Source organism: Sparus aurata, chromosome 23 (genome assembly GCF_900880675.1).
Source record: "Sparus aurata chromosome 23, fSpaAur1.1, whole genome shotgun sequence".
Classification (NCBI taxonomy): domain Eukaryota; kingdom Metazoa; phylum Chordata; class Actinopteri; order Spariformes; family Sparidae; genus Sparus; species Sparus aurata.
The window spans coordinates 30,036,381-30,053,133 of NC_044209.1; the positions used below are offsets into that span (position 1 = coordinate 30,036,381).

At 44.4% G+C, this 16,753-nt stretch overlaps 2 protein-coding genes across 2 annotated transcripts; both read left to right on the forward strand.

The window, feature by feature from the left end:
* The first annotated feature begins 70 nt into the window (after nt 1–70).
* On the forward strand, nt 71–2,735 carry LOC115574996 (leucine-rich repeat-containing protein 3-like). The gene is made up of 5 exons (XM_030406732.1): nt 71–871; nt 1,325–1,450; nt 1,552–1,716; nt 1,798–1,876; nt 2,088–2,735. Exons 1-5 carry the CDS (start codon nt 620–622, stop codon nt 2,291–2,293), a joined length of 828 nt encoding a protein of 275 aa, XP_030262592.1. The 5' UTR covers nt 71–619; the 3' UTR covers nt 2,294–2,735.
* A 4,220-nt stretch (nt 2,736–6,955) lies between these two features.
* On the forward strand, nt 6,956–13,961 carry psmd3 (proteasome 26S subunit, non-ATPase 3). The gene is made up of 13 exons (XM_030408791.1): nt 6,956–7,076; nt 7,161–7,337; nt 8,461–8,651; nt 9,195–9,335; nt 10,607–10,743; nt 10,872–11,062; nt 11,217–11,320; nt 11,906–12,020; nt 12,317–12,436; nt 12,548–12,651; nt 12,751–12,906; nt 13,255–13,305; nt 13,721–13,961. The coding sequence occupies exons 2-13, from the start codon at nt 7,166–7,168 to the stop codon at nt 13,796–13,798; spliced, it is 1,560 nt and encodes a 519-aa protein (XP_030264651.1). The 5' UTR covers nt 6,956–7,076; nt 7,161–7,165; the 3' UTR covers nt 13,799–13,961.
* Nucleotides 13,962–16,753: the final 2,792 nt, after the last annotated feature.

Consider the following 16,753-nt stretch of genomic DNA (forward strand, 5'->3'; position numbering starts at 1 on the left):
TTCATGTTGAATGAGACGATCAAAATGTGAATCAGCAGCTGATGAAAAACTAAAACACAAGAAAGTCAAAGATCGAGTGTGAAGGAGGAAATCATGACTTCTGTCTGCAGAACAATTGAAATCTTCCTCCTCCTGCACCTGTTCCTTTAATCCCTGAGGATTATCCTCCTCTTCATCTTCATCACAGATTATTTCTGCTCTGTATTAATCCATCCTCTGACCCGTCTCCTCTCCGGTTCTAATCCCTCCTCGTCTCGTTTCCTTCTCAGCTCTGTTGGTTTTAGCTTTGCATCCTCTGATTCATTTCAAAAAATATTACAGATTAATGATCTGTGATAAAACATTAATAAATTCATTTTATTTGTTGAGTCCTGTTTCTTTATGGATGAAGATCTGAAGTGGACCGGAACCAGCAGCTGTGATGGACCAGAACCAGCAGCGGCACCACTAACATCCAGATGTTGACCTGAAACTGCATCTGTCCTCTGCTGAACTTTCACCCCCGTCTCAACTCTCAAACAGGCTCCTCCCCCTCAGCCTCACTCACTCCTCAGATTCAAAATGGCCGCCGGCAGCTGAACCTGCGACGTGAGCAGAACTTGACGAGTCGCACGGGCAGATGTTCCAACGATGTCCCACACCGAGTCCACCAATGCCTTCTTCTTCTGCAGTGGACCCGGAACGGCAGATGATCCGTCTTCTTCTTCTTCTTCTTCTTCTGATCTCTCCGTGGCCCAACCTGGTGATGACATCATCACCATTTCCCGTGGCCCTCTGGAGCCATGGCGACAGAGTCCCCGCCAACATCTGCCAGCATCAGACGGCAGACAGACGACTGACGGTTCACTGCAGCGGACTGAGACTGACACAGGTGTGTGTGTGTGTGTGTGTTGTGTGAGTGTGTGTGTGTGTGTGTGTGTGTGTGTGCTCTGGTCTGGGTTGAAGCAGCTGGTTCTGTCTCCACAAAGACTCATTGAACGCATCGTTTGATTTCACTCTTACACATGTTGAAACACTCAGCTGTCTCATGTAGAAATGTCGGGATGTTTTTCTGCCGTTGACTCGTACAGTCTGAACGTGTGATCGATGTGCAGAAACTTTATCTGCTAACATTTAGTCCTGGAGAGCGGGCAGGTACACTTCTGCAGACCGGAGCATGTCGGGCTGTGTGACGTCATTAACACATGGACTGTATTGTGTAATGACTCTGGCAGCCAGGTGGAGGGTGACTCTGCAGGCCTCCTCTGTTGCCAGGATCTGTGCCATGTAATGCATTAAACTGATATTCAGCTTCTTTAACCTGCTCTGGTGTTTCTGTCCTCAGGTTCCCGCCGGCCTCCCTCACCACACCGTGTGTCTGCTGCTGGATAAAAACCTGCTCGTCTCCCTGCCGGCCGACTCGTTCTCTGATCTGTTCCTGCTCGATGAGCTCGACCTGTCGCACAACCAGGTGCTGAAACACTCGTGTCACTTTATCTAAAGCAGACGTGGACGTGAGGAGCTGAGGAAGGAAATGTTGGGACTTCATTTGTGCTTCCTGTTTCCTCTCAGCTCTCCTCTCTGGAAGCAGATTGTTTCAGAGGTTTGGCGTCCTCGCTTCGCTTCCTGGACCTGTCGTCCAATCAGCTATCTACGTTGGACCCGGCGGCGCTTGGCGGGCTGCGAGCTCACACCAACCTGACACACAACCCCTGGCACTGTGACTGCAGGATGCAGGTGAGCCGAGCTGCACAGCTGACAAAGTGGTTTTTAAATCAGAAGGTTTATTTGATTGTCTGACTTCCTGTCTGTGCTCAGCTGTTGGCGCCTCAGTTGAATCTCGACCCGTCATCTCTGGCTGAAGTCGTCTGTCAGACCTCCGACCTCCCGAGCCTCGGTACGTTTACATTCATCAGCCAATCGGTGTGGAGTGTTTGTGTTGTAATGTACCGTCACCGTAAGTCCTTCATGTTGATGTCATGTTCCCACCTCGTTCATTAACGAGTCAATATGAATGTGTGAGCAGCAGCGAATCATCTGAAGAGTCTGAAGTGAAAGTGAACACATGACGGTGAGTGTGACGCTCTCAGGTTGTGTTTGTGCTGCAGGAGCGGTGGGGATGCCTCTGGTCCTGCTGGTGGAGGACTGGGATCTGTGTCTGTCTGTGAGGAGAACCACTGATGTCACCATGCTGGTCACCATGCTCCTCTGGTTCTTCATCCTCATCTGCTACCTGGTCTACTACGTCCGCCAGAACCACGAGGACGCACGAAAATACTTGGACTACTTCAAAACTCAAAACCGCCAGGTGTAGAGGATGGAGCGCCACCTGAGAGTAATCCTGGAAGAACTGCTGTTAGTGAGCTGATGATGTCTCCTCAAGGCCTGTTGAGACCTTCTCTGGACCTCTAGACCTTCACTGGACCTCTAGACCTTCACTGGACCTCTAGACCATCACTGGACCTCTAAACCATCACTGGACCTCTAAACCTTCACTGGACCTCTAGTACTTCACTGGACCTCTAGACCTTCACTGGACTTCTAAACCTTCACTGGACCTCTAGACCTTTATTAGATCTCTACACCATCACTGGACCTCTAGACCTTCACTGGGACCTCTAAACCTTCACTGGACCTCTAGACCATCACTGGACCTCTAGACCTTCACTGGACCTCTAGACCTTCACTGGACCTCTAGTACTTCACTGGACCTCTAGACCTTCACTGGACCTCTAGTACTTCACTGGACCTCTAAACCTTCACTGGACCTCTAGTACTTCACTGGACCTCTAAACCTTCACTGGACCTCTAGACCTTCACTGGACCTCTAAACCATCACTGCACCTCTAGACCTTCACTGGACCTCTAAACCTTTATTAGATCTCTACACCATCTTGTCCTTATGGGGCAGAGCCGAGGTGCTCAAGATGAACATTCTACCAAGATTAATCTTTTTGATTTCTTCCATTCCTCTACATATATCTAAACCTTGGTTTGATAATATAAATAAACTGTTCTCCAATTTCTTGTGGAAAGGAAAGAAGCCCAGAATGAATAGCTCCAAATTATCATTGCCAAGAGATAAGGGGGGCTTGGGAATCCCAGATGTGTATATGTATTATTTAGCATTTAATGTGCGATTCCCTTTGATGTGGGGATATCAACATAATAGAATCCAAGGTAGTTGGGAGTGGTTGGAAGAAGCCATTGTAAGGGACAAGAACAAATTAATTTCGTTGTCATCACTGTGGTACCATCCTGCTTTAGCAAAAATAGACAATTGTATTATCAGCCTGTCATGTGATATTATTAAAAAGGTTCATAAAAAATTGGGAATAACAAAGATTGCCTTAGCATCATGTCCACTATGGCACAATGCAGCATTTAAAGCAGCAGGGAATCCATTGTCAGACCCTGTATGGCAGCATCACAACATTAATGTTATCTCACAAATTGTAGAAAATGGGTTGATTTTGACTTTTGAGGAGCTCAGACAAAGGTATAGTTTAAATGCCAATGCTTTCTTAAAATATGCACAATTAGCATCAATACTGTCAAAATTCCCAAGAGAATATTTGGAGTACAATGTTGAAATAGATATTAAATTGAGAGGTTTAGCATCACACAGAGGCACAGTCTCGGGTCTATATAAATTGTTAATATGCTCCTCCTCAAATCCTAATACCCACACTCAGTTAAAGTGGGAACAGGATTTAGGGGTCTCATTAAATTCAACAGAGTGGGAAAGAATATGGAGGGACCCTGCAGCAATGTCCAAATCGGTCAGATTTAGAGTCATACAAATGAAAATCCATCATAGAGCATATATCACACCAGCAAGAATGAAAAAAATAGACCCCAGCTCCTCTGACCTCTGTTGGCATGGGTGTGGTCAAGTAGGAACTCTGATCCACATGCTGTGGCACTGTCCTGCAGTTAAATCCTTCTGGGAGGATGTGGTCCACTCAGTGTCACTTATGCTGAAGATAGAACTTTCTCCTTGTCCTCTCATTTGTTTGTTGGGATATAGGGCTGCACAACTCAGGTCAAAAAGAGATAGGAAAATAGCAGGCCTAGGCTTTTTGGTTGCTAAAAGAATGATATTGATGAATTGGAAGACACGTAAGACAAATTGTTTTTCAAGAGAAACATGGTTACTTGAATTTTTTGATCTTCTTGGAATGGAGCGAATGGCCGATATGATGAACGATTCCGCGTATAATTTTGGAATAAATTGGGACCAAGTTCTGGGAAGTATTCTAGTTCCAAATTTGAGATGATGGAGGACTCTTGCTGTGCAGCCCTGTAAGTCACATTGTGACCCTGTTTCCATGTAAATTAACTTGAAAATGATTAAGAAATTAACATGATTATGAAATGAACAATCGAATTGCAATGGTACAGTACTGCCACCCCCCCCCCCCCCCCCCCCCCCCCCCATCTGTGTTTTTAATTTGACTTTGTGTATATGTATGTGCTTGTATATGTAGCATGTCTTTGTCATATCTTTTTGTTTGATTTATTTTATTGTGGTTGTTTGTGGTTGTATTGTTTATTTTGTGCTAAAAAAAAAATAAATGAAAAAAAAAAAAAAAAAAGATCTCTACACCATCACTGGACCTCTAAACCTTCACTGGACCTCTAAACCTTTATTAGATCTCTACACCATCACTGGACCTCTAAACCTTTATTAGATCTCTACACCATCACTGGACCTCTAGTACTTCACTGGACCTCTAGACCTTCACTGGACCTCTAGAACTTCACTGCACCTCTAGACCTTCACTGGACCTCTAGACCTTCACTGGACATCTAAACCTTCACTGGACCTCTAGACCTTCACTGGACCTCTAGACCTTCACTGGACCTCTAAACCTTCACTGGACCTCTAAACCTTCACTGGACCTCTAGACCTTCACTGGACCTCTAAACCTTCACTGGACCTCTAGACCTTCACTGGACCTCTAAACCTTCACTGGACCTCTAGACCTTCACTGGACCTCTAGACCTTCACTGGGACCTCTAAACCTTCACTGGACCTCTAAACCTTCACTGGACCTCTAGACCTTCACTGGACCTCTAGAACTTCACTGCACCTCTAGACCTTCACTGGACCTCTAGACCTTCACTGCACCTCTAGACCTTCACTGGACCTCTAGACCTTCACTGGACATCTAAACCTTTACTGGACCTCTAGACCTTCACTGGACCTCTAGACCTTCACTGGACCTCTAAACCTTCACTGGACCTCTAGACCTTCACTGGACCTCTAAACCTTCACTGGACCTCTAGACCTTCACTGGACCTCTAAACCTTCACTGGACCTCTAAACCATCACTGGACCTCTAGACCTTCACTGGACCTCTAGACCTTCACTGGACCTCTAAACCATCACTGGACCTCTAGACCTTCACTGGACCTCTAGACCTTCACTGGACCTCTAGACCTTCTCTGGACCTCTAAACCTTCACTGGACCTCTAAACCTTCACTGGACCTCTAGACCTTCACTGGACCTCTAAACCTTCACTGGACCTCTAAACCTTCACTGGACCTCTAGACCTTCACTGGACCTCTAGACCTTCACTGGACCTCTAAACCTTCACTGGACCTCTAGACCTTCACTGGACCTCTAAACCTTCACTGGACCTCTAAACCTTCACTGGACCTCTAGACCTTCACTGGACCTCTAGACCTTCACTGGACCTCTAAACCTTCACTGGACCTCTAGACCTTCACTGGACCTCTAAACCTTCACTGGACCTCTAAACCTTCACTGGACCTCTAAACCTTCACTGGACCTCTAGACCTTCACTGGACCTCTAAACCTTCACTGGACCTCTAAACCTTCACTGGACCTCTAGACCTTCACTGGACCTCTAGACCTTCACTGGACCTCTAAACCTTCACTGGACCTCTAGACCTTCACTGGACCTCTAAACCTTCACTGGACCTCTAAACCTTCTCTGGACCTCTAAACCTTCACTGGACCTCTAGACCTTCACTGGACCTCTAGACCTTCACTGGACCTCTAGACCTTCACTGGACCTCGATCCTTCCTCAAGGACTCCTGAAACCTCCTCAAAGACACATTTAAATGTAGTTCTTATGTCAGTTTCATTTTTTCTCTTTACAAACTTTTATTAAATCTTTTTTTCAATCCGTTACCGTCTTGTGTTTTTTCTGTACAGTTATTCGTGCCTGTCTTCCTGTGAGACTCTGGCGCCCTCGTGTGGCCATCAGGATGTATGTGTGTGTGTGTGTGTGTGTGTGTGTGTGTGTGTGTGTGTGTCTTTTCTATGAATTAATCAAGACTTTTAGTTTCCTTTAATTTAATAAATGGATTGAAGTTTTAGTTGTTTTCTGTCCGTCAGGCGTCATGTTGGATTTAATGTGTTTATGAATATTTAGCACAAATGTCTTCTTAAAACAGAAAGAAATAAAGAATACATATTTCATCTGCTTGTTTATTTATTTGTTTGTTTGTTTTTTGTTTATCAGTAAAATGATTTCTAGAATTTAAACAAAAGAAATCAACTCTTCTTTACAGGTGGATTAATTGATTTTTTAGATATTGAAAATAAATGTAATTTTGCAGTGATGAACCATAAACTTTAACACGTGTTTTCCAGCCCATACATTCAGTAACTTTTGGATTTATATAACATATATTAAATATTTATTTATAGTGTTTCAAAATGTCATTATAGTCTGAACATGATAAAATTAACATTGTTCTACATGGTTATATTTCACAGTGATGACAAATAACAAAAGTAACAGACAGTTTCACAGGATCATTGTGAGAACATATTGAGAATATCAAAATCATAAACTCTAAAAAAGTAATAAACTGTTAAATATGATGCACGTTTTAAAGAAAAAGTACATACATTTATTTTTTAGTAACAATGTTATTGTTTTATTGTTGTTAATTCAGCTGTTCTTGTCTGCGCTGTTGGAACACAGTTGGACTGACTCGATCCATCTGTTATCGATTAGCTGCTCTGCGGTCTCTGCGATCATCTGACACTGTCTCAACCTTCCCACAATCCTTTGCGCTTCATAATAGTTGCCAGTCATTGTAGCGGAGAGTAAGGTGAGTGAGTGTGCAGATAAACTCAGCTCTCATCCGTCTCACGGAGGGTTTATTGGTTCTGATTCTGAGCTCTTTGTCTCCCAGACATCATGAAGGAGACAGCGGCCAAGCGGCGGGACAAGGCGGGCGGCCGGGACCGGGACTCTAAAGCCGAGAAGCCGAAGGACCCGGGCCCGGAGCCGCAGGACGTGGAGATGCCGGAGGAGGAGGCGGCTAACGCGGCTAAACAGCCCAAAGAGCTGGACAGCCTGACTCTGGACGGTAAGACTGAGGGTTTATATTCCCGTTAGAACCTCCGGGAGAGAACGGCACCGGAGCCGGTCCGGTGTCGGTCCGGTTCATTGAAGACGGCGTTAGTCAGCGGCGGTTAGCCTGTTAGCTGCGAAGAAGCTAACTGCTAAAGAAGCGTTAATTTAAAGAGAGAAGAAGAGTGAGCTGGTCTCACTGTTCACTCCGCTGATCAGAGGAAGGACTCGGAAATGTTCTTCTGATCAATATTATAATGTTAGAAAGTCAACATCTGTCACTCTGCTGTTGTTGTTGTTGTTGTTGACCTGCTCGGTCTTATAACGTGTCGTAAACAGACCGGAGACCACATCAGACCACTTCAGACCACTTCAGACCACATCAGACCACTTCAGACCATCAGACCAGGTCTAGACCAGACTCTATGTAGACCTGGACTAAGATAAGTAGTTAGACACTAAAACTGGTTAGAACATGAAGATTTATTCTCTTAGTGAAATTAAACTTCAGTCCGCCCTGAGCGCCTCAGACCTGGTCTACAGAAACCCTCCCTGTATTTAGACCTGTCAGACCTGGACCAGATTAAAGACTGGATTAGAGACTCCACAGACTGTTAGAAACCTGGTTTAGGATTATTAAAGTGTTGTACAGACCTGTGTTAACCCTCACCTGGACCGGGTTCACCTGGTGACTGATGATTATTAATAATCTATGAAATATTCAAATCAGTGACGGTCGACGATCAGAGTGACGTCATCAGATGTGGATCCACAGTTCACTGCAACCTGAGTCGACATGTAAATCTGCATATTGAGAAGCTGAAAGTCGTCACAAGATCTTTGAGTTGAGTTGATTAGAATCATCACTGATCAATCATTGTGCCTGACCCAAACCTGACCCTAACCCAGGTGAGCTGGTCCAGTTCACCTGTCGGTCATCAGATCATCATGATGGTCACTGATTTACACAACGTGTCACAAGAAACGGGAAACTCTGGCAGGAGTGTTTGAGGTGAAACTTTCTTTTGCTTTCTGCCTCTGACCTTCATTTCCTCCTCCTCCTCTCCTCTCCTCCTCCTCCTCTTCCTCCTCCTCTTCCTCCTCCTCCTCCTCCTCTTCCTCCTCCTCCTCCTCCTCAGACATTAAGGAGCATGTGAAGCAGATAGAGAAGGCGGTGTCGGGGAAGGAGCCTCGGTTCGTCCTCCGTGCTCTCAGAGCGTTACCGTCCACCAGCCGCCGTCTGAACACCAACGTGCTGCATAAAGCCATCTTCGGCTTCTTCACCAACAACACCACCACCAGAGACTTCCTGCTCGGCTTCCTGGAGGAGGTGACGACCCACAGCACCAGCACTGATTGATCTAGTATTGATTAACCTGCTGATTATTGCTCTGAAAATGCTCATTACAAGAATCATTCTGCAAACTGCTTCGTCAGTCCAGTTCTGAAACTAATTATTTTAACTTATTTGTCAAATGAAGCTGCTTTTACACTCGAGCCTCTCGGAGGATTTGGAGCATTTTTGTCTCAAATGGTCATAAAACAAACTTTGTTTTGTTTTTTTAATAGAATTAACCTGCAGAGTAATTAATCTTTATTTACAAACATTCATCATGTTAATGAATTCAGCTTTAATTCAGTCTGATGAACACACAGAAACAAAGAGGCGGGATGAAGAACAAGTTTGGAGGTTTTTAACTAAATCATTTTTATCACAGCTGAACTGATCTTGTCTGTCTCTACCTGTCTGTCTCTCTACCTGTCTGTCTCTCTACCTGTCTGTCTCTCTACCTGTCTGTCCTGTCTGTCTCTACCTGTCTGTCTCTACCTGTCTGTCTCTCTACCTGTCTGTCTCTACCTGTCTGTCTGGCAGCCGATGGAGATGGCTGAAGGAGACGTCCAGTTTCGTCCGCGGACAGGTAAAGCGGCGTCGGCTCCTCTGCTGCCGGAGGTGGAGGCTTACCTGCAGCTGCTGCTGGTGGTTCACCTGACCAACAACAAGAGATACACCGAGGTGTGTGTGTGTGTGTGTGTGTGTGTGTCTGACTTTGTCGTAAAATGACTTCTCTTTACTCGGTTGGTCCAAAAGATTTCAAAGATCAAAAAGTCACCAGGAGTCTTCAAAGCTGAGTGCAATAGAACTTTATTTGCCGGCAAAAAAGAGCGGGATCAGACAAAATCTGTGAAAAAACCAAACTGACCCGAGGCTCAAAGCCCCGAACATCCTCTTTTAAACACAGAAAAGTGGGTGTGTCCGTTCGGACAACATGGCCTCAACCAATCATTATCCTGCTTAATTTCTGCTGACACTGTTATTTCTAATGGAAAATCCCCGTACCTCCAGTGGAAAAACCCTGTATTACCTTCTGCGCTTGTGTGAAGATTGGCGTACGTGCAGAGCTGCATGTCGACCAGTTGCTCTTCGCCTCGCTTTGTTTTTTTTACATCGGGGCTTTCTCTGTGCTGCTATCACCGGCTCTCAGAGACTCTGGCCTCGAGGCCTTCAGGTTTTTGATAATTCACTCCCCTCCTTGATATATCCCATTATATCTGACCACTCTTGGCACTGCATTTTTAAACATAATGAAAGTGTTATTTGGTATATATTTGGTTATATGACGTAATTCTTAGATTTGTGGTTACATTTTCACACTTGACATCGTCTGACTACAGCAGCTTTAAACAGTAGATGCACTTTTCAGTCAGCTGGTGCCCAGTAATATGTTTCAGCAACTCTTTCACACTTTGTTTCTTACTTTTATCATTATAACAGTTATTATCAGTTACCATTAGTCACTGTTTACTAACTGTGGTTATTTTACACTACAACTTCTCAATAACTACCAAAGTAAATCACGTTAAATCCTTTAAATGTGTGTATCGGTTGCTAGGGAACAGCCTTTGCTTTGTCCAATCAAGAACCATCATCTGTAAACAGGAAGTCAATAATAAACCTTTTTAAATGTGTTTGTTATATTTCTGTCTGCATATAAAGAGAAGCTGTGTTTCAGTCAGGAGATGTGAGTTTAAAAAGAGAAGCAAACATCTAAATATGTTTCATGACATCGTCCACTTGTTTAGTCAAATGCTGCCGGTGTCGTGTTTCATGATTTCAGTCTTCAGTCAGTGAGATCTGGTTTGTGTTTAGTGTAGTGAAGCTCACAGCGGGAGGGAACAGACCATTACATATGCAGGGGTGTGCTTCTGGTCATTATTGATCATTTATCAGGTTCAGTATTGAACCGTACAGGAGCAGAAAGTAAAGTCGTTCTTTTTTTTCTCCAGGCTCAGAAGGTTTCTGACGACCTGCTGCAGAAGATCGGCTCTAAGAACCGCAGAGCTCTGGATCTGGTGGCTGCTAAGTGTTATTATTACCACGCCCGCGTGTACGAGTTCCTCAACCAGTTCGACTCCATGCGCAGGTACAAGACGCTCGACACACACCTGACATCTTCTAGATCCTGACAATGATCTGATGTCTGGACCTGTTCATTCACAACAAACCTGTTTTATTTATTCTGTGTGTGTGTGTGTGTGTCTGACCCTTCAGTTTCCTCCACACTCGTCTGCGTACGGCGACTCTGCGTCACGACGCCGACGGTCAGGCCGTCCTCCTGAACCTGCTGCTGAGGAACTACCTGCACTTCAACCTGTACGACCAGGCCGAGAAGCTGGTGTCCAAATCAGTGTTTCCTGAGCTCGCCAACAACAACGAGTGGGCCCGGTACCTTTATTACACAGGTGAGAGCCAAACCTGTACTCCACAGGTGATGGCTGTGTGTGGACCTGTGTGTTGACCCGTGTGTTGACCCGTGTGTTGACCCGTGTGTTGACCCGTGTGTGGACCCGTGTGTTGACCCGTGTGTTGACCCGTGTGTCCTGTGACCTCCTGCAGGTCGTATCAAGGCGATCCAGTTGGAGTACTCTGAGGCTCGCAGGACTCTGACCAACGCTCTGAGGAAAGCTCCTCAACACACCGCTGTGGGCTTCAAGCAGACGGTCTGTCACACTCACACACACACACACACTGATACACACACACTGATACACACACACTGATACACACACACTGCTACACACACTGCTACACACACACACTGCTCCACACACACACTGACAGGTCACAGTTTGACATGTTAGCTTGAGAAAGACAGCGTTGTCACAGTGGGTGATCTCCCGGTTCAGTACCAGTTCTTCATGAGACTCTGGGTTCCGAGTGCTCGACATCAGCTGTTGTGATGTCAGTGTTTCCCACAGAATCAGACTTTATTGTGGCGGTTCTGTCCAGCTGGGTTCTGTAGAGCGTGTGCACTCGAGTGTGTTTACTTTAACTGGGGTTGTTTCCTGCTGCTGGCACATTGATGACATGAAAGGTGACGTACAGCGTCTCTGCTCACAGACAGACAGAGAAACATCTAACATCAAACTGAGACAGACTGAAAGAACATTTGTTAGATTCAGACCCGTTCCTGCTGCCGTCTGTCTTCTGTCACACACATTAAAGCGATTGCGTGGAGTCTCCAGAAGAAGAGAAGGACTCTTCCTCTGGCTGATCACTGACATCAACCCTGCGTCTGTCCTCAGGTGCACAAGCTGCTGATCGTGGTGGAGTTGCTGTTGGGAGAGATTCCTGACAGACTTCAGTTCAGGCAGCCGTCACTGAAGAGGTCTCTGATGCCCTACTTCCTGCTGACTCAGGGTCAGTATCTGCGATGTCGACACGTCTGTCTGCAGGACAAACGGTCGGCTCGCTGACACACGGCGATGTTCTCTTCGTGGTCTATAGTTATAATATTCCAGAAATATTTATTTAGCATGAAAAAATAATGATTTCATTGTTTTATCAAGGAAAAGAAAAATAATGTTAAAGGTTCTTTTTGATGATTCTAAAACAATTCTGAAAGTTGTAATCGTTAAATAAAATAACCGATCAGGTGTTCAATAACATCTGTAGTTTCCAGAACTAATGCTGAACCTTTGTGTGCCGCCGTCCAGCGGTGAGAACAGGTAACCTGGCCAAGTTCAACCAGGTGTTGGAGCAGTTCGGGGAGAAGTTCCAGACGGACGGGACGTACACACTCATCATCCGCCTGAGACACAACGTCATCAAGACTGGTGAGCCAATCACAGGCCACTTCACCTGTGACATCACATGTTACTGTGTGCGTTCGCAGCCTTAACGTGTGTGTGTGTGTGTGTGTGTGTGTGTGTGTGTGTGTGTGTCAGGTGTGCGTATGATCAGCCTGTCGTACTCTCGCATCTCTCTGGCCGACATCGCTCAGAAGCTTCAGCTCGACAGTCCGGAGGACGCGGAGTTCATCGTCGCCAAGGTAACAAGGAAATGAAGTCATTATGAGCTCAGAGCGACTCTAACAGTCCCTGGGTCAGTAGGTGGGAAACCCCTCATGTGATCTGTGTGCATCCTTCAGGCGATCCGTGACGGCGTGATCGAGGCGAGCATCAACCACGAGAAAGGCTTCGTCCAATCAAAGGAGACGATGGACATCTACGGGACCCGAGAGCCTCAGCTGGCTTTCCACCAGAGAATCTCCTTCTGCCTCGACATCCACAACATGTCTGTCAAGGTAACACACCTGAGACGCACTTTGATCACCTGTGTGGATGTCCGACAGCAGACGACTTCAGTCACCTGAACTAAAAACTGTCTGACTGTTGTGATGTTAGGAGACAATGAATGAACGTTATCGATCAGTTTCTATCTGTAATTAATAATACATATTGATAAACGGTCCTGCGGCTCTGCAGATCTCTACACAGAAAACTGCAACTTTAAATGACTTTTAATGTGTTGAAATAACAGCTAATGTAGAAAAGACAGTTGCTGACCGTCAGCGGACCTGAACAGAACCACCAGAATCAGCCTCACTGAGTTTATTAAAGACCACAGTATAACTCTGTGTCTCCCCCTGCAGGCCATGAGGTTTCCTCCTAAAGCTTACAACAAAGACCTGGAGTCAGCAGAGGTAACACACACACACACACACACACACACACACACACACACACACACACACACACACACACACACAACAGCTCAACCAGACTCCGTAAAACTGATTGTTTAAATCTGTGTGTGACTCACTGTGTGTGCGTGTGTGTGTGTGTGCGCGTGTGTGTGTGTGCGTGTGTGTGTGTGTGTGCGCGTGTGTGTGTGTGCGTGCATGTGTGTGTGCGTGTGTGTGTGCGTGTGTGTGTGTGCGTGTGTGTGTGCGCGTGTGTGTGTGCGTGTGTGTGTGTGCGCGTGTGTGTGCGTGTGTGCATGTGTGTGTGTGCGTGCATGTGTGTGTGTGCGTGTGTGTGTGTGCGCGTGTGTGTGTGCGTGTTTGTGCGTGTGTGCATGTGTGTGTGTGCGTGTGCGTGTGTGTGTGGTGTCTTCAGGAGCGTCGGGAACGTGAGCAGCAGGATCTGGAGTTCGCCAAAGAAATGGCCGAAGACGACGACGACAGCTTCCCGTGATCGACTCTGCTTACTTCCTGTGCAGACAGGAAGAAGTTCTGTGTGTGTGTGTCTGCACGCTGATGTTAGTAGATCAGTTATTACCCACAACCCCCCTCTCCTCCTCCTCTCTCTGAACTTTGTTTCTCTCACTCACCAATAAAAGCCGTTTGTTTTGTTTACACCTTCGTGTTTCTGAGCTTCACTCCGACCGACTCATCGTTCTGTTTTTACACTCGTCACTGTCTCGTCTTCCAACATCACTCGTTCAAACACACATTCAGTCTGAAACGTCTCGTTAGTGAGATGATTCATTAAAGTGAAACTCTCACCAAAATGCAACCTCGGGTGTTTTTGTGAATGTATATGAATCAAACGTTCGTGTAAAAGCATAATTACAATGAAAGGTTATATGGGATCTCTTTTGAAATGGCTAAACTAGCTGAATATTGGGAAACGACAGACAGCAAGCTGGATTGGATGGAGATTGAGAATGAGTTTACCATTCAGTCCAAATCCAATTGTTGTGCATTCTAAGGAAGTGTGGGCCAAAGTACACAACATGTATACGTTGTTGCAATATGTACAGATTTCTGCTCCATCGTGGTTTAATCCTGCCGTACATGTCGGTAAAACATCAGTGTATTGGAGGCGGTGGCGTCCAAGTGGTGTATGTCCTGTAGAGGACCTGTACAAAAATGGACAATTCATGTTTTATGAGGAATTATTGCATCAATTTAAACTCAAAGGCAGACAACATTTTTGGAAATACTTACAAATGAGGGACTGTAAAATCTCAAATTGGTAATTGTTCTGAAAATGATATTTTGGAATATCTGAATGCGCCACAGGAACGCTGCACAATTTTATAGACTAACACACTATTCAGTAAGTGGTGAGTCGTCTAATGTGAAATTGTTATGGCAGAGAGACCTGAGAATAAACTACGCAGGAGAAATGGTTGAGTGTACCAGCAGACTGTGGAAAGTATGTAAGGGAAGTTCACACCATATAAGATCAAACATAGATATTATCATACCTCTGTGAGATTACATAGAATGAAACTGATGAATGATAATGTGTTGGAAGTGTAAAACAGAGGTAGGAACTTTCTGCACTGTGTATGGGAATAGCATTAGTGAGTCAAAGTTGTGGACTTGCTGAGTAACTGCTCAGGCTCAGTGATTCCCCTGATCCCTGCCGCGTGTTTACTAGGAGACGGATATAACGAATATATCAAGAAGAACTTCTGTCATTATGGTGGGCTTAGTCGCTGCTTTTTTAAGACACTAGAAAACTGCTGTGTCTCCTAATCTGAAAGACTGGACTAATGCAATGGTGCAGACAGCATCTTATGAGTCCGTGCTTCACAAACTGTCGGCTAACGAGGAGGATGGGATGACCCACTGGGATCTGTTTTGGACCTACACAAGGACTAATAGTTTACTGGAAATCCCTATGTGGCCCAAACTGAACCCAGAAATGTTGTTTCCTATGAACTTTTATTATTAAAATGTCATCTATAGGTTTAGCGGATGAGATTAAGCTTGGTTGTTAAAAGTTGCATGTTGGGCAATTTGAGTAATTAGCATAATGAGGAAATTAAAGGGAGACACTACAGGTGAAGAATAGGGACATTTTTTTTAACTAATATATATCACCATGAAACTTCCCCAGTTGATTACTGACATTAAGACAATAATTACTTGTATTATGAGTTTTCTGAAATGTTATGTTTAGATATGCAAATGAGGCATTCTCTCATTAAATATGCACTAATTTGCATACATTTCCAGAACATAAATCTAAACACTGGATAAAGCCAGGTTCAAAATTCCTGTTTCATTTTGTTGACATTTTATAGCCAAAAGGTTTTTACAGAGGGAATTTTGGATTTCTCTTTTTATCACTCCATAAATCAGAAAATACTATCAAATGCCATAAAAAAAAACAATTTTCACCCTGTTTTTAAGAATAAAATGTTATATAAATCAGGCTATGAATGATATATGAACAAAACGCTCTGTTAAAACCTTCAGATTATAGATATGAATAAACCTGTAAAGTTTGGTGTATATACGTGCTACTGAAGTGGAGATCTTTGGCTCAGAGTGTGAGAAAAAACTCATGTTGAGAAAACAGCCTCAAATATGTATTGTATAAGAAATCTATAGAAGGAAATAGACAAAGTGAAGTAAAATGAACACCTTAATGTGTATTTTGGATGTTTTCTTTCCACTAGTCTGAAAGAAGACATGTTATGGAAGCAAAATAACCCAAAATCTCAAAACTGACAGTGCATAAAAAACAATGTTTTTGCCTGCCACGTTTCCCGTTAGTCACGAGAAACTGAAAACTGCTATAATTTTGCTTCTAGTTAAAGGAGAACTTCGGTCAATTTAATTTTAACTTTTGGTGTGAGATGTGGAGCATGTTAAGATGCTTAAAACACAGTGCAAAGTTCTGACCCCATGCTGTTAGCGTTCAATGCTAAGTCTCCGTTCATGGAGCTCTGTAATGGTTGGACCAAATGTGTTTGCGTCTTCGGTACTGGCAAGTCGAGGGTAGCTTGAGCAATGAAGCTGCATGTTTAAATCGACCGAAGTTCTCCTTTAACTTCGAAAGGTGATCTAAGAGTCTAAGTCCATGTTTGTGATATCCAGAAATCCCAAAGCGCTGAATGTTTTATAACCCCCCTCCTCCACACTTCTATAGATTTCTTATACAATACATATCTTTAAAGGCTGTTTTCTCAACATGAGTTTTTTCTCACACTCTGAGCCAAAGATCTCCACTTCAGTAGCACGTATATACACCAAACTTTACAGGTTTATTCATATCTATAATCTGAAGGTTTTAACTGAGCGGTTTGTTCATATATCATTCATAGCCTGATTTATATAACATTTTCTTCCTAAAAACAGGGTGAAAATTATTTTCTTTATGGCATTTGATAGTATTTTCTGATTTATGGAG

What these genes read in the sequence shown, in the direction of transcription:
- LOC115574996 (XM_030406732.1), top strand. Translation starts at nt 620, where the DNA reads ATGTTCCAACGATGTCCCACACCGAGTCCACCAATGCCTTCTTCTTCT. An exon ending in ACTGTGACTGCAGGATGCAG is followed by an intron (nt 1,717 to 1,797) that starts GTGAGCCGAGCT and finishes GTCTGTGCTCAG; the next exon opens with CTGTTGGCGCCTCAGTTGAA. An exon ending in CTCCGACCTCCCGAGCCTCG is followed by an intron (nt 1,877 to 2,087) that starts GTACGTTTACAT and finishes TTTGTGCTGCAG; the next exon opens with GAGCGGTGGGGATGCCTCTG.
- psmd3 (XM_030408791.1), top strand. Translation starts at nt 7,166, where the DNA reads ATGAAGGAGACAGCGGCCAAGCGGCGGGACAAGGCGGGCGGCCGGGAC. An exon ending in GGACAGCCTGACTCTGGACG is followed by an intron (nt 7,338 to 8,460) that starts GTAAGACTGAGG and finishes CCTCCTCCTCAG; the next exon opens with ACATTAAGGAGCATGTGAAG. An exon ending in TGCTCGGCTTCCTGGAGGAG is followed by an intron (nt 8,652 to 9,194) that starts GTGACGACCCAC and finishes TCTGTCTGGCAG; the next exon opens with CCGATGGAGATGGCTGAAGG.